The sequence below is a fragment of the Apodemus sylvaticus genome, chromosome 19 (genome assembly GCF_947179515.1).
Source record: "Apodemus sylvaticus chromosome 19, mApoSyl1.1, whole genome shotgun sequence".
Classification (NCBI taxonomy): domain Eukaryota; kingdom Metazoa; phylum Chordata; class Mammalia; order Rodentia; family Muridae; genus Apodemus; species Apodemus sylvaticus.
This window is the reverse complement of record NC_067490.1, coordinates 12,978,124-13,003,429: the sequence shown is the minus strand read 5'-3', so window position 1 is coordinate 13,003,429 and position 25,306 is coordinate 12,978,124. Positions and strand designations below refer to the sequence as shown.

The following is a 25,306-nucleotide window of genomic DNA, read 5'->3' as shown; positions in this document are numbered from 1 at the left end:
CCCGCGCTCAGTCCAATGATGTGGCTGTCTCCTGAGAGGCCCTGCCAGACCCTCACAAATACCGAGGCGGATGCTCGCAACTTCTCTCTTCTAACGTAATTAGTTTTTCAATCTGTCATGCAACAAAGGTTCCTGGACGGCAAACTGCTCGATATCAATAAAGACTTCCAGCCTTATTACGGGGAAGGAGGACGCATCCTGGAGATTCGGACTCCGGAAGCTGTGACGAGCATCAAGAAGCGAGGAGAAAGCCTGGGGTACACAGAAGGGGCCTTGCTGGCCTTGGCCTTCATCATCATCCTCTGCTGCATCCCAGCCATCTTGGTGGTCCTAGTGAGCTACCGACAGTGAGTATGAGGTCGCTGGGTGGATAGTCTTCAGGAAGGTATTCGGGAAGCTACCTGGTAAAGTAGCTTCGCTGTTTGCAGAATGTTGATGGTGTAACTACTCTGTCGTTGTGTTTTCCTGCTTGTGCCAAAACTACTTTACATCTGGGAAGTGGTCAAGGAATTTAAGTATTTTATTTAATACCTGCAATTTGAAGTAAGCAAGGCATACATCGGGCCTGACATGAGGAATTAGTAATATGTCCCTATTGGCAGCCATTTTTTAAAAAAAAAAATTTAAAAATGAAGTTTATTAAAAGGAGGAGTAGCTCTGAGGGCGCCACAGAAAGTGAATAATGAGCAGTTAGAATAACTCTCATAAATGCTTGATATAACAAACGGTAAGAAATAATGGTAGAAACGCTATTCATTATTTAAAATACCTTCAGGGGAAAGTATTAAGATGTTCCTAATGTATTCCAATAGTGAAACCTCTCTGTCCCAAATTGCTTTCTGTTACTGAGGTAAAACACTGACCAAAACCAACTTGGGGAAGAAGGAGATTATTTTACTTACAAGTTATAATCTATAATCAAGGGAAGCCAGAACCAAAGTTCAAGACAAGAACCTGGAGGCAGGAACTGAAACAGAGAGCAGGGGGGTTCTGCCTACATGTGTCCTTCCAGGCTCGTGTTCCCCTGTGCTTCCTAACACCGTCAAGCATCAAACATACATTCTCGGGAATGTCACTACCCACATCAATCCTTAACGGAGAAAATGTCTCCTAGATTCACCTCCAGGCAATCTGATGGAGGAGTCTTCCCAGCTGAGGTTCCTTCTTCTCAGAGATGCTACCCTGGGAGAAGTGGGCAGAAACCCTAACCAGACCACCCACAGGCCAGTTCTGAAAGCATCAGTTCTCCAGTGAGAGTCTTGTCTTGCCATGGGTGTCAGGCTGACAATCCAAACTCTGTTATCACAGCCCTCTTTTCAGTCTCTAAGCAATTTTCTTTCAAATTGAGTCCAGTGAGTTAATTCCAACTTTGAAACATTCAAGGTGTGCTCTGTGCGAAGGTGTTAAATGGATACTTTCTTCACAAAGGGTCCTATGGAGTTGCAAACATAACTTTTGATCCTACAGTTAAGTTTAATGTTTCTTTAACAAATTGATTATTGGAGTTAATCTGACAGTCCTAATTTCCACATTTATTCTGTGTTCTTTCTCCTTTTTCACTCGACTGATCCTCAAAGGAGCGTGTCATATCCTTATACCAGTAAATTCAATATTTCTCCAAGTAAAGAGACAAGCCCTTACAAACTTCAGGCCATCCTCAAGTTTCCATAGTCTTATTAGAATTGAAACTCACCACTCCGGGTTTGACTAGAGTTTTTCGTTATCCCTTCAGTTCAGTTTTTCTTTGTGGTACATGTTTTAATAACTCGTAAGTCTACACCAGTAATAACGGGGAGGGGGGGGGAAGGAAGCTATACATTCACTCACCGTATTGAAGTCCTTCCTTCCCCCCTATATCATTAACTATGTCATTACGAGCTTATTCAGTAAACTGCTCATAATTTATAGCAGATCACGTTCTAAAGCCATTAGTACAGTATTCCTAATGTCATTTTCTCTTCTTCTTGCACACTGCTTTCCAAAACAGGTTTAAAGTGTAAGTATAATTACGAATATTTTGCACATGAATGTATTTGATAGAAAATGAGAAATCACGGATTATATCAATCTCGTTGTAATGCGGTACTGAACTGTGTATTATTTTCTTAGCAATTATTTGGGTTTGAGATTTTTGAGGTGTGTGTACGTGTTTGCATGTTTAAGCTGATTTTAGACAACTTGTTATTCCACTAGCATGAAAGGTAAGGTCTATCCTAATCATTTCTAAAATTTAACGACTTAATTTTAGAAACAAAATACTGTCTGTGACATTTAAAACCACAGATCAGATGGCCTCTAGCACTGGCATCATGGGCATAAGCAAAATGGATTAATTTGAAAATATTTCTGTGAATTCTGTTTTCTTCAAAGGGGCAAATATTTACATATGGAACAGGAGAATGCTTCTTTTGTATCAATGTATTACTTCAAACATTAGTGTGTAATTTAAGTGGGCCCCCTGATAACAGAACCTGGTAATTCAGACAATAGCCTATTGAGTGTGGTTTCCAAACTGAGTCTTACAAGACAACCTTACTCTACTCAAGACGCCAGGCTGAGTGCACGAAGACCGCAAGAATTCAGTCTGCCATGCCTGCAGCCAAGCCTGCTGCTCCTGTACCGGCTGCGCCACCGCCACCTCCGCCGCCACCACCACCAGGAGCACATCTCTATGAAGAGCTCGGAGAGAGCGCCATGTGAGTAGCGAGGGAGGATTTTAACTGCGTGGGCGCAGTGGATTCTGGGAGCGAAGCTAGCACCAGGCTCACACAGATACACAGCTGTAAGCCTGTTACAGCCTGCCATCCTATTATTAAGTCTAAAATATCTGAGCACTCAAGTCGAAAAACTGCAGTGAGAAAGAAAAAGGAAACAAATCAAGACAAAAGGAAAATTTACAGAAAAAAGAAATATATAAGCCATATCCATGTTAAACTCAGCTTCAGATATTATATTTGATCTCCCAATCTTAATGATATTGGGACACTTTCCTGAACAAAATTAGAGATTTTCAGAAAGTAATCGAGTAGGAGATTGTAATAGGTCTGAATGGTAAGACTGTAATTCCTGATTTGAGATAAAAGAAAAAACAGAAAAACAAAGCCTTCCAATTTACCAATCAAAATAAAATTCTGTAGTTTAAAATCAGATGTTAATATATTATAGATTATTACATGAAGGAAAATTAAAATCTGAACTACTAACAGTGAGCTCTGAACAGTCTGCTCACTGTACTGCTTGGAGACAGCTGTAGTCAATGTGAAATTTCTAAGCAATTTTAAGCCATGCAAGCTTATTAATTTATTGGCAGAGCTTGTTAATATATTTCTGATACTTTACAACTGCTTCTGTCAAAAGATACCACCCCAGAGTCTGATTTGATTTAATTTGTGTTTGTTTTAAAACTTCAAGAGCAGCTACATTAGGGCATGATAAGCAATTTTGAAGTGAGCTAATCTCAGGAAACTTTGTTGTCACTGACTAAAAACATGTATCTGTTATGTGTCTAGGATTTCTCCATGGGAGTAAGGCACATCTCAAAAATCATGAAAATTGCTTCTATTGAAAAAAAAAACAGTTTAGGCAGATGCATGAATAGTGTATTCAGTATTTATATTATTGTATATGACACTGTAAAATTAAATGGGTGGTCTTTAAGCATTGTATAAATATATGTATTCTATAACAACATACAGTATGTATATATATACATATATACACACACGTGTGTATATATATACATATGTGTATATATACATACATGTGTGTATATATATATATATATATACACCCTATATATACCCTACATAAGTTGTAGTTAAAGCAGAGTTTAAAGCACAGCATTCTGTTTACATACAGGATTCCTTCCTTAAATACATGTTTTCACTTCTCAGTCTTCAAATGATGCTTGCACTGAATTACTGGTGAAGTAGGAATTGAGCCAATATGATTTGATCCTCCAATTGTGTATTGAGCAGCACTTCCTAGCAATGACATTCAGATTAAAAAACAAAAGCATTTGTGTGAAGTCAGCAGTATCCACATATGAGAACAATGACTGAAATATATATATATACACACACACATATATATATATATACATACATATATATGTGTATGTATATATATATGCAATGGCATCTGCAGTCAGTAGCAGTGGATGAGGGTAAATTGCAACTAATGGTCTTTAAGGGCTATTAGCTCTTGAAAAACTGTAGTTGAAGATTTTTCAATCACGTATTGAAACATTTTAAATCTGAACCTTACCGCGTTTTTAGAAATGCTTCATTTTTCTATTGAACATTTTTATAAGCTACAAAATAAACTAGCTCCAAAGGAATTATTACCAACACTGTTTTTAAATAGAAAAACATTTTTGAAAATAAAAACAAATCTTTACAAGGCAATTAATAACTTCCATGTAGATTTAACCCTCTAGTAATCACCTAGTATCTAATATATTTACTTTCTGTCCTAAACCCAGGATCATCTCCCTAACATAGTGCACATGAACCAATTTTCAAAGTTAAGACACGTGCACAATTCTGTCTTATTTAAAATTTTCTCTTTCACAATCAAGACAGCCCATGCTCCACAGAGATGAAATTTTATAAATCTCTAGCAAACAAATGGTTGGATAAAATTCCACAGGAGTAAACGCCACAAGATTTTATCTGAAACACTATTAGATATTATTCTCATGAATGAAGGGAAAGGGAAATGTAAGAAAATGCCTCTTCTCTCTTGGATGTGTGTACTGTTTAAAACGAGTGTCTGTTAGTGTTGCTGCGTGATCGTCTGGAATTAACGATAGTTACAACTTTTCTTCCCTGTCACACGGTTGCTCTTTCTCACCTGCGGACACGTAGGCATAAGTAAGTAAATACTATCATTCTAATAAAAAGCTTTTAGAGCATAGATGTGGAGCCATAGGCTGAGCAGTATTATTGTCTGCACGGTGGCCCTCATCTTTCATGATGAGGGTGTTTATGTTTAAGAGGAAATAGCATCTTCCCTACTTAGACTACTCCCCCCCATCCCCACCCCCACTTTTCCTTCCGAAGTGACAATACTCAGTGTCCACTAGGGACCGTTTCAAAAGTATCTGTATCTTCACTTCAGGCATAGAGTTCTTTCCATCATAAGTTATGCATATGACTACGTAGATTGCTTCTTCCAAAACCAGCGGCCATATAAATATCAAGTGAAATGATCTTTGATATATTTTCAAAATAGTTTTCCAGATTAGGACAAAAGTTTGTTGTCTGATAACCCAGCCCTTTGTGAGCGAGCTTGTTTTTGTGGTCACATTTTGAAGCTACGTATCATTCCGTTGCCTGGCCTGTTACCCCATTTTTGGATAACTGTTTCATCATTGTTCAAAATATTTGTATTTTATTTTTCAATTGGAGTTAAATGTTTAGCAACAAAATTTGCTGTTATGCTTTAGCTTGAAGGGGGAAAAGTTCTAATTAGTGGCTATGTAAAAGTGCTTGCCACCTAACCTTTCAGAAGGAAGGGTCCCAATGTTTGTAGTTCAGGTCCTGGGCATGAGCTCTGCAACCTTTTACCATTAGATTGCTTGGCTACCTGTGGTACACTGCTTAGAATCTGTGCATTGACAAACCATGCAGGGAAGTCAAGAGTATTGTTTTTAACATATATATTTCCATTCAGTAAATTTTTGACTAATGATTTGCCCGCATTGTATTTGCTGAGAAGGTAAATTTCCCCACCCCCTGTCTGTTTCCTGTATTTTAAAATAACTAAGCACAGAGTTTGAATGTCTTAGTTCAAGACTGTAGCATGAAGTTGATTTCTCAAGCGTGATTTCTGAACTCTCTGAGGGCTTTCCGTTCTGTCTTTTGGAAACTTTTGTTCTTCTAATCTGAGGAAGGGGCTTTTCCCCTTCTGCATTGTCTTAACAAATTTTGTTTTATATCAGAGACTATTTTTTAGTTCCCAGAGTGACTGAGATGGGATATAATGGGAAATTTCTGATCAATACTGCCAAGATCTGTACATGTAACAGTGGGCTCTGAGCACCCTCCAGAAAGATGGGGTACAACCCAAAGCTGGGCTGCCTGTCTGCACTCTCCAAAATCCAGGCTTATACTGTTGCATTTGGACCCAGATACTTTGCAGATTCAAAGTAATTGAGGAAGGGCAGGACAGTCTAGAGATTGACATTTTAATGAAAATTGCTCATCCTTCTCCCAACTCTGGATGTCCCTGTCTTGTCTTCCCTAGAATGGGATCTTGAAAGTGATGTTGTACTTTCAAGATGTTGTACAGTGTTTTAATGTTGTTAGGCCTTTGTTATGTAAAATATGATAACCGTGAAAACACCTTTCTTATGAAAGCTGTATCACAACTTGTCTCCTTCTTCTCTTTCAAGTCTTTTCCTTCTCTACCATTTTGAACAAAGCAGGGGAAATAACTCAGTCCCGGAAGACAGGAGCAGTCATCGAGACGGGATGGCCTTTTCCACCAGTACCACTGAGTCTCATGAGCCAGCTAATATAGAGGGACCACTTAAGGAGAGCCAGCCTAACCCAGCAAAGACGTTCTCATTTCTTCCCGATGAGGCTGACTTAAGTACCCATAATCCCCTTTATATGGAAAGTATAGGTCAAAGGTCAACAAACTCAGACCTTCAGCCACGAACAGATTTTGAAGAGCTAATTGCACCCAGAACACAAGTTAAGAGTCAGTCTCTGAGGGGCCCAAGAGAAAAGATGCAAAGGGTGTGGAATCAGTCTGTGAGTTTTCCTAGGAGGCTGATGTGGAAAGGTCCAAACAGACCAGAGACCATAGACCTGGTGGAGTGGCAGATCACCAGGCAAAGAGCTGAATGCGAAAGCACCAGATGCCACCCAAGCCAGAGAGGTAGCAGCAACGTACTGCTGACAACCGAGGATGCCCACGGCTCAGAGAAAGAAGGGGGACACAGAGACACCCTAATCGTACAGCAAACAGAGCAGATGAAATCTCTGTCTTCCGGCTCTTCTTTCTCCTCCTCCTGGTCCCACTTCTGTTTCTCAACTCTGCCAACCATTTCAAGAGCGGTGGAACTTGGGTCGGAACCTAACGTTGTCACTTCTCCTGCTGACTGCACCTTGGAACTTTCTCCTCTGAGACCCCGTGTCGTAAACTCTAAGAGAGAGACTCCCTCTTGTGTATCAGACACAGAAACAAAAAGGAACTCTTTTGAAATCGCTCCCCATCCACCTAGCATCTCTGCTCCCCTCCCCCAGCCTCCTCTTCCTCGACCTCCCATTGCCTTTACTACATTTCCTCTTCCCCTTTCTCCTAAACCTTCTCACCCCCAACTTCTTACATTTTCTCTTCCTATTTCTACACCCCCTACTTCTTCTCTACCTCCTCCTCCTCGACCACCAGTCCCCCGCCCCTTCCCTCTGCCTCCTTCCACATCCATCCCATCCACAGACACCATCTCTACACCTGCTGCTAAATGCACTGCCAGTGTCACACACGCCAGAGAAACCACATCTACGACACAGCCACCAGCATCCAACCCGCCATGGGGGGCGGAACCCCACAGACATCCAAAAGGGATCCTCAGACATGTGAAAAACCTGGCAGAGCTCGAGAAATCGGTGTCTAATATGTACAGTCACATAGAAAAAAACTGCCCACCCACAGATCCCTCAAAACTACACACGTTTTGCCCGGCAGAGAAAACAGACACGAAAATCACATGTGACCAGAGTCAGGAAACGTTGGTTAGAGTTGTTGAGGGAATTGATGTGCAGCCTCACAGTCAATCAACGTCTTTGTAACGATGCTTCTCCCGTTGTGACTGGGAGATTCTTTTCTTGATCGTAACCCTCAAAGTGGAGCGCGAGAATTTTGAACGTCACAGAAGAAGTCCACTGTTTTTATCCCAAACTCAATGCAATGCCTTTTTCTTCCACACTTTTAATTTCAATTAACATCACCGTCACTAACTCATAGAGTAGATTGACCTTAATTTTCTTAACTTCAAGGTAGCATTATTTGTCCTACATTTATTTAAAAAGTAAGTAACTTTATCTGTTTTTAACGGGGAGATATGGGCATGAAAAAGTACTGATCCCACTAAAACCAAAGGCTTGTTGACCTTGTCGAGGGGTGATGTTATTCTTCTTAGTTTTTGATCATGGTTTTATATCAATATTCTTGCTGGGAAGGAACAGAAAAACAGGGTACTAGTAAGCCATAACACCCTCTCTTTGGCTTGCTACTTCCTTGAAGTCTATGTATTTGGTGAAAAGAAACGTTTCACGGGTAAAATGATCCTTAGAAATGTAGGGAGTGGCAGACAGCAGGGATTTACAAGGCAATCTCAGGTGCTATAATATGTAGTTATCAGTTTTCTTATGATAACCTCCATTCTGGATTGGTTTTGATCCTTTTAGTAGGCTCTCAGGGGAGAAAGCTCTCCCACCTTTTCAGTTGCTGTTCTGTTTATCTTTCTGTCTCTTCCTTTATGATGAAAATAAATCTCACGCCGCTGACTTTTGTAAGACATCTTTTTTTTTTCAATCAAAGGTGCCTAAAATGCTATTTAATTTAGCCATTTCCCATTATAAAGTCACCTCCTTGTTTATAATTTTATGGTTCTTCTCTCCAAGAAGACATTCTTTGATATCCAATTTATTTAATAAATAAAATAAAAACTGCTTTTAAAATGAAGAGATACTCTTCTTGGTGTCTTATCACCTGTTATGCTCAGAGGTTTGTTCCTTGTTTTAGGCAGAAGAGAAAGATTTATCCCATGGGAAGGAAGTCCCATAGTTGCGAAAATATCCCCAAACTCAATGGATTGAGTCCCAGAGAAGTATAGCTAAACAAAGCACCATGGTCTTCACGAAGCATAACATAATTATGAGTAATACTGGAATACACAAGCACATGATATATTATATGTAAACATCAAATAACAATATTTTCTTTTCCCCATAAAACACACTGAATAAAATTGAACTACTAGAATTCCCTAATTTTGAAACAAAATCTACTATTTGTTGCAGTCTAGAATTGTACTATTTGAGAAGATATAAACCTGCATATTTCATGAGAACAGCTGAGACGGCAACCTCAGATTCTGTTATGTCAAGGAAATCCCAGAGGTTTTCCCTAAACTATCCCAGCCACTGTGGACCGTGGCTTTACTTCTGTGTGTCCACAAAGGCTGAGAACTCTGCAGTACCATCATCTCTAAGAAGGTTGTGGGCTCTTAAAATTTGGGACAGCCCTTCCATAATTTAATGTTCATTCCTGATTAGCAGGAACAGATCAAAAGCAATCCGCAAATCTACTTAACCCCCAGCAGCCCATCTGCGTCAGATTGTCTTTCCTCCAAATCAAAAGTAATTTATTTCCTGGGATTCTGGAATGTGTTTTGTGTTGTTTTGTTCCCTCTCTTTCGTTGAAAAGCTTCTGTTGGAGTTTTTTGTTGGCCGGAGAACTTGTGCTATATAGTGGATTTTGACAGCGTGTTGCTGATAGTCAGTTATACTGTCTTCTACACAAGTCCTAGAAAGGTTATTTAGACATATAAGCTTACAGTCCTTGCCTCCCCAATGCTACAAACTCACATGTCTGTGCGAAATGACGTTCTTTCCTCTGCATTTGTTAAGGACTGCTCAGTGTATAAAGAATGGTTAGATGGATTATTTAAAATTCTAAGACAACACTTATCATTACTTAACATTTGTCATTATTTAAATTAAATATATACAGACGTAGAATGTAAAGATGAATAATTGCTGCGTACAGGGTAATAGAATTTCGTGGAAAGATGCATTGATTTTATTATCAACATTCATGATTTGAAAGGACAGATAATTACAAATATTGATGGCGTTAAATAAATATACCTCTTCTAGGTAAGTTTCTGGCTTTGAGCTCAAATAGCAGTATAGATACCCAATGAAAACACAAGAATGTGTGTGTGTGTGTGTGTGTGTGTGTGTGTGTAAAACATCCATTGAAAAAGAATCTTACTCTTGTTACCTTGAACTCATAAATCCACAATGGCTTCAAACTCACTATGTGGTCCACACTGACCAATTCACCTGTTTCAGCCTCCCAAGTGCTGGGATTGTAGACATGGGCCACTAAATCAGAATGTTAAAATATTTTTCATATTTAATAAAAGGGGGAAATTGAAATATCCCAGAAAACAAAATTTATCTAGATTTTTTTACCAGATATGTGTAGCTCATCAATAGGATAATAAGCTAATTATCCCTAAAAGACAATGAAACAGATTTGAATATAAAGTCTTACAAGCATCAGGAGGATTCCCCACATGTGTCCGCTGAAGTACGTGAGCACTCTGTACACTTCACTACAGAAACTTTCAGGAGATGAACTCTTGAGGAGTGCTTCACACTGCATTTACTCGTTCACTGGCAGCTTCTCCAAGCTGTTCGATTACGTAGACACTTCCTGTAGAACAGGTTCTCAACTCTCCTAAGGTTGTAACCCTTTGATATCGTTTGTCATATTGGGACGACCCCACCCCCCCACAGCCATAAAAATAATTTTGTTGCTACTTCCTAACTATAAGCTTGTGCTGTTATGAATCATAATGTTTGTATTATTATGAATCTGATAGGCAACTCCTTGGGCGTCGAGACCCACCACTGCATGTTCTGCAAAGACACCTTTGTTGTACTTTAAAAAGTCGTGCCTTTAACTCAGTAACATTCTAACATCACAGCTGAATGCAACAAGATTGATAATGTCACTTCCCTTTGGAATACAGTTTTGAATACTTGGAAGTGAAGAAGGTTTCTTAAAATAAGTGATGTGGGTTCTTTAAAGAGCAAAGAAGTTCTGAAGAAATAATCTTTCATTATTGTTAGTATCAAGCTAACACCTACTGGCAATATGGTTGCATTCACTCAGAATAATATGATCTGGGTAGGCACCTACCTATATGGATTTCTGTTTAAGAAGTATCTCTTCCCTGGTGAACATAATTATTCATATCAAGACATAGATGAGACACCAAAGAATGCCTTTATGCTAATTGGTCATAACAGAATCAAAGTGAATTATTGCACTTTATTTTTTAAGTTGTTTTTGCATCTGATTATTCAGTGTATGTGCATGCATGGGACTTGGGAGCAAATGTGTCATAACATGGAGAGAGAGAGAAAGAGAGGTCAGAGGACAACCTTCAGGAGTCAGCCCTTTCTACATGTACATTTCTGGGGGTTAGAATCAATTCATCAGGCTACGTGGCATATATGGATGTAGTTTGTTCATCATATGAGAGCAAGATCTGTGAAGATAACTTTTTTAGTAATGCAAGTAAAGCACATGGTCCTCTCATCGTAACAGCACTGTAGGAAGTATGTCCAGTGAGGTTAATTTTAGTAAAATTGATTGTATATCCTCTGACTCTCTTAAACGGTCCTTATCTGTAATTCTCTCTGGTCTAAAAATCCATGCATTTAACACAACTTTCCATTTCTGCCTTTCAGGGGAGGCTTTGCACCAGAGGTAAGGGCTTTATGACGTGGTACAGCATCGAGCCTTCGAGGAAAGCCTTTGTAATAGGATATAGAATTGATTGAAGCTAGACTTATCTTCTTCAATTTCAGTCAAAACTTTTAATGGTGTTTTCTAATGTATTTCCTTTCTATATGTTGCTTCTTTGCTTTGGAGTTTTAAGCCTATCATCTGGGGTGTAAACAATGACCAGAGGCTAACATTTCCAAGGACGATGTCTTCGTTCTGAATTGTACTGAATTGTAGAATGTGCTAGCATACTGAATTCACTTTTCTGGTTCTATAGATATAATTTAGAAGCTGTAAAGCTGATTAACATTTTTTAACAGTTCAGGTTTCTCTCTAGTCCAAATATCTTATAAATCTCTAATATCATACTAGTAGACATCTTTGAGGTTTTTATTCCATGTCTGTGATTTGGTCTACAGAGAGCATACTGAAGATATAGTGTTGAGTGAGATTTGTGAGCGTCAGGGAAGTTACTGAGAACCTAGTTCGACCTAGCAGACAGTTTCTCAATCAAAAGAGTGACACAAATACATTCTCTGTAGCTTGCACTTTGGAACGCATCTATTCTAGACCATTCAGATGGATATTAATGACCTATATGAAGAGCTAGTTCTCAGGGAAGATAATAACAGATAATGGATCCGTTAGAATCAGAGAGTCTCTAAAGTTCCTTTTCTTTTCAAAGAGTAACATATAACATATCTCTGTGCTCATTTTGAGCATTTGGATCACAGACAGGATCACTTCCACAGCTGCACCCCTCTACCTTCCCAGGACACACAGGAAGGCGTCTCGTTTAACAATTTACTCCCAAAATTCACTAAGCTAAAATTTGATCAAGTGTTAGTTCCCATTTGGTTGAAGCGGGAATTATCACGAAACATACCAAGAGAGACAATACCCTAGCCCACTGAACATGGAGAGGAGGCAGATGGGAGGCTTTACAGAATTGGGGGAGGAACTATTTCCTGACTCACAAAAGACTTTGAAAACATACTCTGAAAAAAATGGAAGCCATCCATATTTTGTTTTTTAAAACATGGGAGAACAAAGAGATTGTCTTCAATAAGAATCCAAAGATGCTGCATCTTGTCATTCCGTCTTTCCATTCTTCCTGGGGCGTGCAATTATACTTAATGTCATGAGGAGTGAGCCAATGAGTAGCTACATTAAGGTTAAACCTGTTAATATGGCCCTGTGCTATTTGTTTGTAGAAGACCAAGCAATCCTTTATATTCTGAGGCTTAAACAAACATATCCTCATAGAAATTGGTTATTAAGGTTATTATCAATTAGTTACTTTAAAATAACCGGAATTAAAGCCAATGGCTTCAGGTATTCCTTAGGTGCCCAAGTAATTATCTGAACTATTAATTAGGAGTTTGGCAGGCGTCACGTGAATGATGAATCATACCTTAAGTGGCAAGTTCAAGCTGTTGCCTGTATTCCTCTTTTCTCAATCGTGTTCTTTATTTCCCTTCTGAACTACTATCTAAATCTTTTCCTGTTTTAATTTCCTTTGGCAGCATCAACTGTTGAGACCTTCTCTTCTTAAACCGGAGGTATCGAGTTTCACTTTCTTTTCAACCTCACTAAACCTTTAAAAGCAATACTTTAATGCTTCTGTGGACAGAGCGGGAAGCCTCTGATGTGGTCCCCCTTTTTACTAATGAGAGAAAATGCACTCTTGAGTTTAAATTAATAAACAAAAGCAAATCACCACTCGATTGCTTGCTGGTGACTGCAGCTACAAATTTTTAGCTTCTGTCTAGGACAGTGATTTTCAGCCTGGGGGGTTGGGAGTCTTTGAGGGGTCAAAGGAATCACAGGGGTCACCTAAGACCATCAGAAGATGCAAATATTTACATTATGATTCAAAACAGCGGCAAAATCACAGTTATGAAATAGAGACAAAATAAGTTTATGGTTGGGGTCACTGACACATGATGAACTGTAGTAAAGGGTCACAGCATTGGGAAGGTTGGGAATCACTGCTCGAGAACTTAAGCCAGTGAATCATTGTTGCCCTAACTTTTCCATTACTGCCTGAAGCCACTCTGTGGCTGAGCAGGAGCTGGGGTTCATCTAAATGTAGTCTCATTAGCTCGATCAGGCTAAGACCGAAGGAAGGGCCCAACATCTGTCATGCTCCCTTGTTTCTCCCACAAAGTAAAACGTATTTTCAGAGCTACACGATAAATACACATCATTTTATTTATTATATACCTCTAAGACAAAAATGAATATAAAGTAATACTCAGTTGAAATACTTGTATCCTTTGCGATTAATTTAGACTTTTGCTAAGCAATTATACACAATTGGTTCTTTTCTCTAGGAACAGTTCCCTAAGTTTACTAAAGGAAAGCATTTCTTTTTTAGAATCTATACACACACATACACACACACACACACACACACCATTGAAGACAGGGAGCAGAAATATATAAACTTGCAATTAAGCTTTTAATTAATTAGAAACTTGTATCAAGAAAACTTCCAGAGAAAACTCAGGGTTACAATCCATACACGCACACACAACCTTGAGCAAGATAGTCTCCCAACCAGCAAGCACTATCACCTACAAATGCTGATCATCATATCCAGTTCATGCACTTCCAGTCAGCAAGCATAGAGAAGCCAGGAAGAACGGGACTGAAACCATTCTGACTTACAGTAGTTTGAACGTTTACTACAGTAATAAGCGTCTAAGTTAGCTTCGTCTTCTCTGTGTGGTCAGCAGCAGAAATTAACCTTAAGATAACGTTATGTGTTTGGCTTACTCACACAATCATTTTCTGGGTCAACATCTAGGGATGCAGATAGGGCCTGTGTCATACAGTGACAAGGCCGAGAATCCAGTCGCCTGCCTAGCTCTGTGCTGGGGTCTTCGCTGACACAGGACTTTGCTCTGTTCCTTTTATTTTTCAGTACTTGGCCCTCTGCTCTTCCTTTGCCTTTGTGCTGGTTCCTGTTTCTGCTGACCCAGCTCAGAATGGCAGAGTGTCCCCACTGCGCCCCAGGGTTCCTGTTTTGTTCCCTCCTAACCTTGACCATCTTAGAAGCCATTTGTGCTGGGAACACACAGCAGCTGGTAGGACTTGAGCCTTAGTCTTAGGAATCAGAAAGTGCAGGTATATGAGCTAATCGTTACTAAGATTCCATTTGAAACAGCTTGGAGGTTTCTTCTCGGTGCCTTGTGTCTATTAGACTAGGCATGCATTGGTTATCAGAGCAAATGCAGCGTTTCTGAGATGTTGCCTTATGTAAACCAATATGCGGATGCTATTAGTCCCTTAAAAGTCTGCACTCACCAGTGTGAAACATGAATGCTTTTCAGTGTCACTTAAATCTGGGCTTTAACTTTGTCCTTATTTTTTACTGCTCTTTCTTAAGTTTATTTCATACTTCCCCTCCTATAATGGAAGATTTTGTTGAACTAAAACCTACAGCTACAAAATAAATATAAGCCACTTAGACGAAAATTTCAAGAGTACACTCTCATGCATCACTCGCACGAGTTAATGCTCAGCACCGATCTCCCTCTTCCCAAGTATGCACCTGCGGATTACAACTCTTCTGAGCTCCCGTAAGTGGGCTATCACAGTGTATTCCATCCACCCTTGACCTCAGTCTATTTGCCCACCCTGTGCTGCAGTGCTGCTTTCCTGTTGGTTCTGAATTTGGACTGATACAAACAATCTATTGTGGCGTACATTTTCCAAACCTCTTTACAAGTGTATACTCCCCCTGCCTTAGAATTCTGTGGCTACCAATTGCTCACTGTCTACGATAACATGCGACATTGCTAATTATTTTTAAAACCTTTATCCTAATAGACAAGCCAAGTGAGTTTTAACATCACAAAAGAAGTGGTTTAAAAAGTATTTGCAAAGTTGATTGGCATTATATTAGTGTAAAAAGGCATTCGCAGACTTAGTAACTATGAGAACCTGGCTGGAAGTGTCCACGAAGAGATTTCATAAAAAAAGAACAAGGCAAGGGAAGATTGCAGGTTGACCTTGAATAAGATACGGAGCAGTGCAATAGAGGAATAGCAACCAGACCTCATGGGAGGCAGGAGCCACCACAGAGATCCTTGGGACGTACAATAATGCCATGACTTTGTTTCTCATGAGAAGCCCAAACCCCAGATTTTTGGTAGAATCCTTTGGTTACAGTTAACCATGATTACTCCTTTTAAATGATTTGGCAAGCTGTGGCATAGCTAAGAGTCATTGTCCATACTTATCACACAGATGACTTGTGTAATAAATTTGTGTGCCTTAGAAATAGTTCCTCTTTGCTGTCACAGAATGGCAGTAGCTCATCTCTCTCTCTCTCTCTCTCTCTCTCTCTCTCTCTCTCTCTCTCTCTCTCTCTCTCACACACACACACACACACACACACACACACACATACACACTAAAACCAATTCCTGTCATGAGTGGATTATCTGTATTTACCAACCTACTTCCCTATGGGTGGTTATGCTTCCTCCTTTCCTCCCCTTCTCTTACCTCATTGTAGATTCAAACTTCTTAATCTTTGCCATCTCTCATTATTAATATAGAGGAATTTTAAAAAATGTGTGGAAAACGGTTTAATCGCCACTGAAGCTTTTTCTGTATATACACCTCAAAGCGCAGCTTTCTCTAAGAGCAGAGTTAAAGAAAAGTCAGTACGATCAAGAGTCAGAAGAAATCTTAGGTATAAAACATCTTTAACCCCAGAATGAGCATTAAACTGAGGTTCTTTCTCCTTAGTGTGTGAATTGCTATGGGAGAATGTATGTGTTTGATGAGGGAGCCCTTGGTAACAGAGAACCGTCAGTAGAGAGAGAATAAATAAAGCCACTATAATAATTGCCTCATGCACTGGCCAGCCAGTAAGCTATGATGACATTTAATGACGTGATTACGTCAATCTCCGAAGTTCCCGAAAAGCAAGCAGAACTACTCACCTGAAAACATCTAGTTTTATAGCCAGGAAAACTGTGCTCTCCCATTTGCACATGACCTAATGACAAATGGGTCCCATGAGGACAGCTGAAACTGTCACACCAGGAATGTGTTCACCAACACTTGTTACTAAACTTACTTTGTCGGGAGTGTTTGGAGAGATACAAACCGTAGGTATGGAAATCTCGCTTACAAACAGAAATATGTGAAGAATGTATTCAAAAATGCCAATTTTTCTCTTTGAACAATAGGAGTTATCCATGGAATCTGGGATTGATCCTGGCCAGGAATATGGACAAGATTATTACAGTTATGAGCATGGGTACATCTTCAGTTTTTCATTCAGAATTGTATCGTATTCTTTTTTTTAAAAAAATCATCACAAGTTACTATTGCTATTAGAGTTTTTATTTTTGAAAAAAGTGTGCATGATTTTTATGTTAGTCAAGTTCCCACAGTCCTACTCCTTCATTTACTCTGCTTGTATTTCTAGAAATGTGCTAAGAAGGATAATAATACTTAGAATGGAATACAGAAGTCAAACATGCTTGCTCAATTCCTGAATTCACCATTTATTCTGGATGCTGTGTTTTGGGGGGGGTTTCCTAACCAGCCTACCTAAGGTTTTGTGCCAGAGCAGTGAAAAAAAAGCCAAAAACATAAACTATACTTACGAATCTAGTAACAAATATGAAAATGGGGCATTAATTCTGTATACCTAAGTTATCCACCTTTGAAAACACATGGGATGAAAATGGCACGCAGTCCGTGTTCCTTCCACACCAACTTTCACACATCCTGTGTGAGTTACAGACTTGTGTATAGAATCTATTGTGTCCTCCATTATTTATGAAGTATTACATGTTTCTTCTTCTCTCCCCAAATTTAAATGTGAAATAACAATTCTCTTGCTTGCTGTTCCAGGGACATAATAATAATAATTCTCTGGCTGTCAGGTAGTGGCTCTTAACATGTAGTTTTATTTCCCTTTAATTTTTAGAAGGAACTTAATAGACCCTAAGTATCTGTTGATGATGAAGAAAAAGAAGAAAGCAGAGATCATTATAGTAGATTCTGTGAAAAATGACCTAGGAGAAATGTCTCACGTTACAGGTTTTATGTTGCAGGTATGAGATGCCCCAATATGGCAGTCGCCGCCGACTGCTGCCACCTGCTGAACAGGAGGAGTACGGCGAAGTCATTGGTGAAGCTGAAGAGGAGTATGAAGAGGAAGAGGTAAGTGTCTGACTTTGTGATGACCTGTCACGCAATAACAGCTCCTTAGATCTGGTTTGACTAATACACTGTCAATTATTCCAACTGTGGAATTTCCTAGGAATTTATTATTTGTTTTTTCAAAGAAAGGTAACAACGCTGACCATTTCATTCTCTTACCTATGGAGGCAATTCTTTAATTTTTTTTTCAGTATGAAATTTAACCAACATGAAAGGTTAAATGCCTGAAAGAAGTTCCAATACAATAGGCTTTCTAAAATCATAAATGCCTTTCTATTAAAACAAACAAACAAACAAAAAACAGTATTAAGAACAGTATATATGGGTTGGTGAGATGGCTCAGCAGTTAAGAACACTGACTGCTCTTCCAAAGTTCCCGAGTTCAAATCCCAGCAACCACATGATGGCTCACAACCATCTATAACGAGATCTGACGCGTCTGAAGACAGCTACAATGTACTCACATATAACGATAAATAAATCTTTAAAAAAAGAACAATATATATTATAAATTTTACAATACATGGTTATTTTTGTTCTTGCCATACCTGCATAACTAAAAATCATGAAAAAATGCAGTCTTCATATTACATTTACAGAGAATAAGGTATTAACACCAACATTTGAGATTATCTATTTCTGAATTAACATGAATGTTATGCCTTTCAAATTCTTACACCTTACCTGCAATATTTATTTGGCAAACAGTCCTTTCCTCCATGAAATGACAGTTTCTGCAGCTCTAATTGGTTCGACAAGACAGATTCTTTTTCATAAACTTTCAAATTAACTACTGTATTTCCATGACTTTTAAAAATTCTCAGATACAGCAGAAAGCTAACAAGCCAGAACTCTAGGGGTAATGATAATGGTTATTTCTTTCTTGAACTAAGATTAAATAAAAGAAAACTAAATAACAGAAAAGAGAAAGCATTAGATTTGTGTATTAATACCATAAAGCCAAAATAAAAACAACACATTGCCTGTCGGCTAGCTTCTGTCTATCATCAGAAAAGAACATTGTCAGTTATTTTTGGAAATTATATGCCTAGCTTGCATGAGGCTTTTACCCAAAAGATGAGGTTTTGCTTCACTTATGAGGGACAAGGTCACGTCATAACTATCTCCGAGCTAACATTTGAATTGCACTCTCAAAACTTTCAGGTAGAGCCAGAGAAAGTTAAAAAACCCAAAGTTGAAATTAGAGAACCTAGTGAGGAGGAGGAGGTGGTAGTCACCCTTGAGAAGCCACCAGCGGCGGAGCCCACCTACCCAACGTGGAAGAGAGCCAGGATATTCCCAATGATTTTTAAGAAAGTCAGAGGTCTCGCTGAGAAAAGAGGCATTGACCTCGAGGAAGAAGACAAAGACTATCTCCAACTGACTCTAGACCAGGAGGAGGCTACCGAAAGCACCGTGGAGTCAGAGGAGGAGTCCAGCGACTACACGGAATACACAGAAACGGAGTCCGAGTTCAGCGAGTCCGAGACCACTGAAGAATCCGAGTCGGAGACCCCATCTGAGGAAGCGGAGGAAAGTTCCACCCCGGAGTCGGAGGAGTCTGAGTCCACGGAGTCAGAGGGAGAGAAGGCAAGAAAAAACATCGTGCTGGCCAGAAGAAGGCCTGTGGTCGAGGAAATCCAGGCGGTGAAAGGTAAGAGGGAGGAGCCGCCCATGGAGCAGGAGGAAGAACCCCCGGTGGGGGAGGAGGAAGAAAGGCCAGAGGAAGGAGAAGAAAGCGAACAAGCTCCCCTGGATGAGTCCACAGACCTGGAGGCTCAGGATGTCCTGGAGGAGGGCAGTGCAGAGTCCGCCTCCGTGGAGAGGGGCGTGGAAAGTGAGTCAGAGTCAGAATCAGAACTGAGCAGCAGCAGTACCAGCGAGAGTCTCTCCGGAGGCCCCTGGGGCTTCCAGGTGCCAGAACATGCCAGAAGGAAGGAGGAAGACCCCAAGAAATCTCCAGGCGCAAACTCTGAAGGTTACAACACAGCCCTGTAGAAGAGTTCAGAGTAGGTGGGGGTTTGCGGTGACGCGTGCTCCTCCTGTGTGCAGTGCCTTCTGTGTGCTCTCTGAAACGGCTCTCGACGGGGTGGGAACCTAGCATGATTTGACTCTCTGACTCACGGCTAGAAGATAAGAAAATGATTACATATGCTACCTACGTAGATGTGCATGCTGAAACACGGTAGATCAAACCTGTCTGACTCTCTTTTATTCTAGCAAACAAGGAAGCAGCAATACTGACTATAAAGTGGCATTATCAGTGACACTTGTCTATAGCAACGGATCATACACATACATGTGATAAATAGGTAATCTTTGCAGAGTAGATACTAGACAAAGAGCAACAAATTATGTGAGTAGCTGTTTCTGATTATTCCTGCTTCCTGCAAAGGCGCCATGTCAGAGATACCCTGTATCAACTCGCGCCTTCAAATTCGAAGAGTTAAATGAAACCTTATCTGGAAAGTTAAAAGTGATTATTACCCTTTAGGTGTGTTTAAAATCTATTTAACAGTCACAGCTTTTCTTCTAGGTGAATAAACACCATTATTTAAAATATTTATACGGAGACCAAAAAACATTGCCTATTTAGTACAAAAAGGACATTCATATTCCCCCATTGTTACATTGTTTGGGGGGAAAAAGTAGTGTTGCTTAAGTTTTTACTCCTTGTCACTTATGATACTAGGTGGCAAAAAGACAGCTGAATCAGCAAAAATGTCCATTATGTTCCAGTTGCTTATACAAGGAGATGTTCTGGTTCGCGTAAATAAGCACTCACACTGGGCAAATACACTCCTTTAAGTAAATGGAGATTTAGCGAGATGACCCAGAAGACCATGATGCTCCCACTGCTTGCACATGTCAAAATGGACAAACATTTTGACTGACATGAAGTGGGCTACAGACTAGTGTTATATGGATTCGGAAAAATCTTTAGAACTATTGGCAAGAAAAACATTAAAATGGATCCGATGTATAAATTCCGTTCCTGGCTTTCTGCTGAACTTGCTGAATGGTTGAGCAGCCAATAAAACAATGTGTTGGGACTTAGCAAGATGCAGATAATGTGCTTTTCTTTTCATTCCTTATGATAGTTTGATGTAAAAAGGAAGTGTTTCCTATTAGGTCTACTTCCAAACTCAGAAACACCTTATTCAAAGATGTTTACACTCCGGATCCAATAAGGAGTTGGAGAAAGGATAGTGAGATGGAAAGATACCTCCTTTTCCCTCTTGAGAATGTATTATCGCCACCTCTCCGTGTCTTGCTGTGGATCGCACAAAAGCCTTTGATTTTCCTTTGAGAATGACTAGCGTGTGGTTATTCTTTGTTTTCTCAGTGGGCAAGAAAAAGAATGATCAAGTTGGTGGTCGATCGGGAGTATGAGAGCAGCTCCACCGGAGAAGACAGCGCTCCTGAGTCGCAGCGAAGCAGAACTCACAAGAGCAGTGGCCACAGCAACGGCAACGGCAACATCTACATTGCGCAGAATGGTTCCGTGGTGAGAACGCGCCGTGCGTGCGTCGCTGAGAACTTGAAGGTGCCGTCCCCTGTGTTGCTTGGGAGGCGTCTGAAGAGATTAGACAAGTTAGCAGGGACACATGAGGAGAATGTGCCCCTGAACACACTGTTCAAGGGGCCATTTTCCACAGAGAAAGCAAAAAGAACCCCGACTCTGGTCACATTTGCCCCGTGCCCTGTGGTAACTGAGCACTCGAAGCCATCAGGGATCAGGCTGAAAAACACAGCTGAGCAGGAATCCATGGTAGACAGTAGGCTCTCCCGAGAGTCGATGGAATTCCACGGTGACAACACGCCATCAGAGGAGGAGGAGCTCTGGATGGGTCCGTGGAACAGCCTCCACATACCAATGACAAAACTCTGACCAATAAAAAAAACAACTTAGTTTTTACTTGTTTTTAATGAACTCTGCTTTTTACTGTCACAAAAATCAACATATGGGATTTATCACATGCGCAAAACCTAACACTTTGAACGACCTGCTTTACAATAAAAATGAAAGAAAGATATCATTTGTATCAATTAATTGTTAGCCCCAGAAAAGCCTTTATGGACAGACTGAATTCACTAAATAACATCACTTCAAAGTCTAGTTGTTTGGTTGGATCTTGAGTTAGTTTTCATTGTAAAAAAAAAAAAAAAAAAAAAAAAAAAAAAAAAAAAAAAAACAAGGAATAACTTAGTAGAACTCATTTATATATATATTTTTTGTTTAACATAGATTTACTCCATTCCTAGATTGACAGCACATTTTTCCACACATGTAATTTTATTTTCTATGGGGTAATGGATTTTTATAGGTGTGAGGTTTATACAGCTTACTTTCTGTGCTGCACTGACTTTATAAAGAAAATAGGCTTACAAAGCAGCGGGTACAGGTGGGAATCACTTGTAAGTTATTTTTAATCCTGAAGTTACTCTACATAGTATCCACAATGTAGTTTTAAAGATTTTTGAAGGGATACTTTTGGCCATAGGAAGAACATTTGAGATCAACACTTTTGTAAAAAATAGAAAAAGAAAAAAAACAAAACAAACCCATAATTTACAATTTTACCAGGTGCACACCCTATATGTGTCTGCACACATCCTATCCATTCCACGTGTAGCAAATAATTTAACAACATTTGCAATTCAGTACCTATTTGGAGCAACAGATAAACCTCACTCTCAACAAAAGCTTAGTGAGGAGAGAGGATCAAGTAGCTAAGAATGTTTCTCAAACCCATGCTCAGTGGCGAGGCAGAGAAGTGAAGTCTCGCCTAATATGACTAGACAGGAATACCTTCTAAAATCAGTATACAAGGATGTCAGGGTTACAGACTTAATGTGTTAACCGCCTATCTATACAATGTGACTAGACAGGAATACCTTCTAAAATCAGTATACAAGGATGTGTCAGGGTTACAGACTTAATGTGTTAACCACCTATCTATACAATGTGACTAGACAAGAATACCTTCTAAAATCAGTATACAAGGATGTGTCAGGGTTACAGACTTAATGTGTTAACCGCCTATCTATACAAGCTGCTCCTCCACAGCTTCCTTGCACTGGAGCACCTACCTTCTCCTAGCCCTCCTTTCTTATAGGGGATTTTAGTGCACATATTTATGTGCTACAGTCCAGAGCCAGAAAACGATTGTCTGCAAATTTGTTTTAATCAAAGAACACCGTCTTCATTTTCCACCTCTGAACAAAAACAGTGTTTACCATTAATAGAAACTAAAGAAAATAACCTTTAAAGAACGCCTTGTGTGTTGCCTAATCTGCAGTATTTGAAAGGACGACCAATGTAGGCTAAGGGACTTCAGAATTTTATTGACTATGTCTTAGTGTGATATAGATATATTTCACTTCAAATTTTACATTGTATTGAGCGAGTTCATATTTCAACTAAATTCCTTCAGGCATGTTTATCATGTGGTTGAAGAACTGACTAGCCCATTATTATTTATAGCCTTTACGTGGTTCAAATTTTAAAATGATTTTTGCAATGTTATTTTCTCATTTGCAAGCTTACGGAATTATATTTACCAACTCACCAATTTCTGTGACTAGTGTGTTTTCATTTCAGATATGTGAACATACTTGGAATAATATCCTGAAATCTCATTTGATTGGGAATTAATTCCTTTTTATACCCTTAGAAAACCCATCAGCATTAACAGTAATGTTAGAAGTATAGAGTCATGTCCATACCCGCGGGCTTATTAACAAGGATGCACATCTTCACAGTATCTAAGATGGCTCGTATCCATACTTAAGTTTATGAAGCAGTGAACACCCTTAGGCACCAAAGCAATTTTTTGTTACATAAAATATTTTATATAGATCTCAAATTAAGCATTCACACTTCCCTACTAGCTCAGTCATTGATCACTAAATATAATTTAATATTTTTATGACATTTTGTGGTAATGATTGCTAGCTCCCTCGGTATTCTTTGTACATGCAGATCTGTACTTTTTCTTTTCTTTTCTTTTCTTTAGCTTCTGAATGTAAAATTTAACTTATATGTTGCTGCTCCTATCATAGCTGGGGTGTTTTTTTTCCTTTCAGCCAAGATTATTATGTTCTGGTAATGAAATTTGTAGTGTTTTGCTTTGATGATTGCTATTGAAAAAAAAATAAACTTGAGATGGGGTTAAGCTAGGAGAACTTCATAAAAGCTGTGTGGATCTCAGAATTTTTCTGTGGCCACTGTTAAGAGATGAGCAGAGTTCAGAAGATTAGTGTTTTGCCGAAGGTTAATGTCATAACACGACAGAAAACACGGTGTTTTCAAGCTAATACACAGTAAGACAATACGCAGCGATTAAAGTCCCAGAGGCCATTCATATTTCTGCACTTAGGAGATGATCATTTTGATATAAATGATCACGAAGCTAATCTATTTCTGGGGTGAGATAAAGATAAACAGCCTTGATGTGGAACAACAAGATCAAATATTTGGTTTGTATATTTGGAGGAAAGAGAAAGAACTAAGACTCTAGCTGAGTAAATCTGGATTAGCTGAATCACTAGCCTCAAACAGGACTTTGAATACCCTATGATATAAGACTCATGATGACAACTGCAGAACACAGGGGAAATGTGTAGGCATGGTTAATCTTAAAGAAGAATTAACATAGATAGTAATTACATGTAAGTGCATATGAGGAAACGTGTGCCAGGTTTTCCTAGAAGGACATAAGAAGTTTCTTTTGCTTTTGTTCTAAATGAATACCAGCCTGCAGTAAGGAAGAAAAATAAAAATATCAAATAAACCCTGCAGCTCCTAATGAACCAACATACACAACAAATACCATCACAGTCCTGTTGTGACCTGTGACTTCAGAATCCCTGTAGACACTAAATTCAAGGAGGAAGCAGAACAGTCAGTGTGGTGAGGTATTGGTCACTCTGTGACCGTTTGCCCACAGTGTCGTCCAAGCCTCTAGACTGAGTCTTCTCGTTGACTGAAACCCCTAAGGGATGTCACAGAATTCCAACTGAATAGCATCCCAAAGGCCCTTCTTAAAGCACAGGAAAAGGCTTTCCTCTTTCCGGTCCCCACTTTCAACAAGGATGTTAAAACATGTTGCTCACCCTCTGTGGGTCTTCTAGCCACTACAGCTACAATCAAAATGTTGCTGATAACATTTATGTATCAGAGAACAAGAGCTCATTGGATATTGATTCGTGAGAGGAGCCATCGTCTCTCTTCCTTTCACGGGTCTTCTTTAATCTCTTGTTCTGCTTTGTTCATTCATTGCCTTACACTTCACACAGTAAGTAGAACTTCCACACTCCTTCAGTTCACTGGTAAGATGGGCAGAAAGTGCTAAGACTCTATTCTCAGGGCAGATGCCTCCTGTGCCTGTAGATATCACAGTGGTGCATCTGAAGGGTAAGTTTAAAGAGTATCCAGGACTCTATTTCCTATAGAAAGTTTCTCCCTATTCCAGGGTGATAACATGAGTTCCTTGTTGTATTTATTGATTTAGCATTAGCTGGTTCTGTTTACTTTGGTTTTTTTTTCCATTGACGTCTGTAAGTTTAT

General features: G+C 39.4%; 1 protein-coding gene across 5 annotated transcripts in view; it reads left to right on the top strand.

Annotated features, from left to right (window-relative positions):
* Pcdh15 (protocadherin related 15) overlaps positions 1 to 24,405 on the top strand; it is an 840,767-nt gene extending 816,362 nt beyond the window's left edge. For 2 of the 5 annotated variants that reach the window (XM_052163511.1, XM_052163512.1), the window contains exons 30-33: positions 129 to 347; positions 2,547 to 2,696; positions 17,625 to 17,733; positions 21,080 to 24,405. In XM_052163511.1, coding sequence (XP_052019471.1) covers positions 129 to 347; positions 2,547 to 2,696; positions 17,625 to 17,733; positions 21,080 to 21,625 — 1,024 coding nt within the window. In that variant the 3' untranslated portion in view covers positions 21,626 to 24,405. Of the gene's footprint in view, positions 1 to 128; positions 348 to 2,546; positions 2,697 to 5,892; positions 5,899 to 8,072; positions 8,089 to 13,064; positions 13,101 to 16,748; positions 16,820 to 17,624; positions 17,734 to 21,079 lie in introns of all 5 variants that reach the window. The other 3 variants (XM_052163514.1, XR_007974376.1, XM_052163513.1) reach the window with 3 other exon arrangements.
* Positions 24,406 to 25,306: the final 901 nt, after the last annotated feature.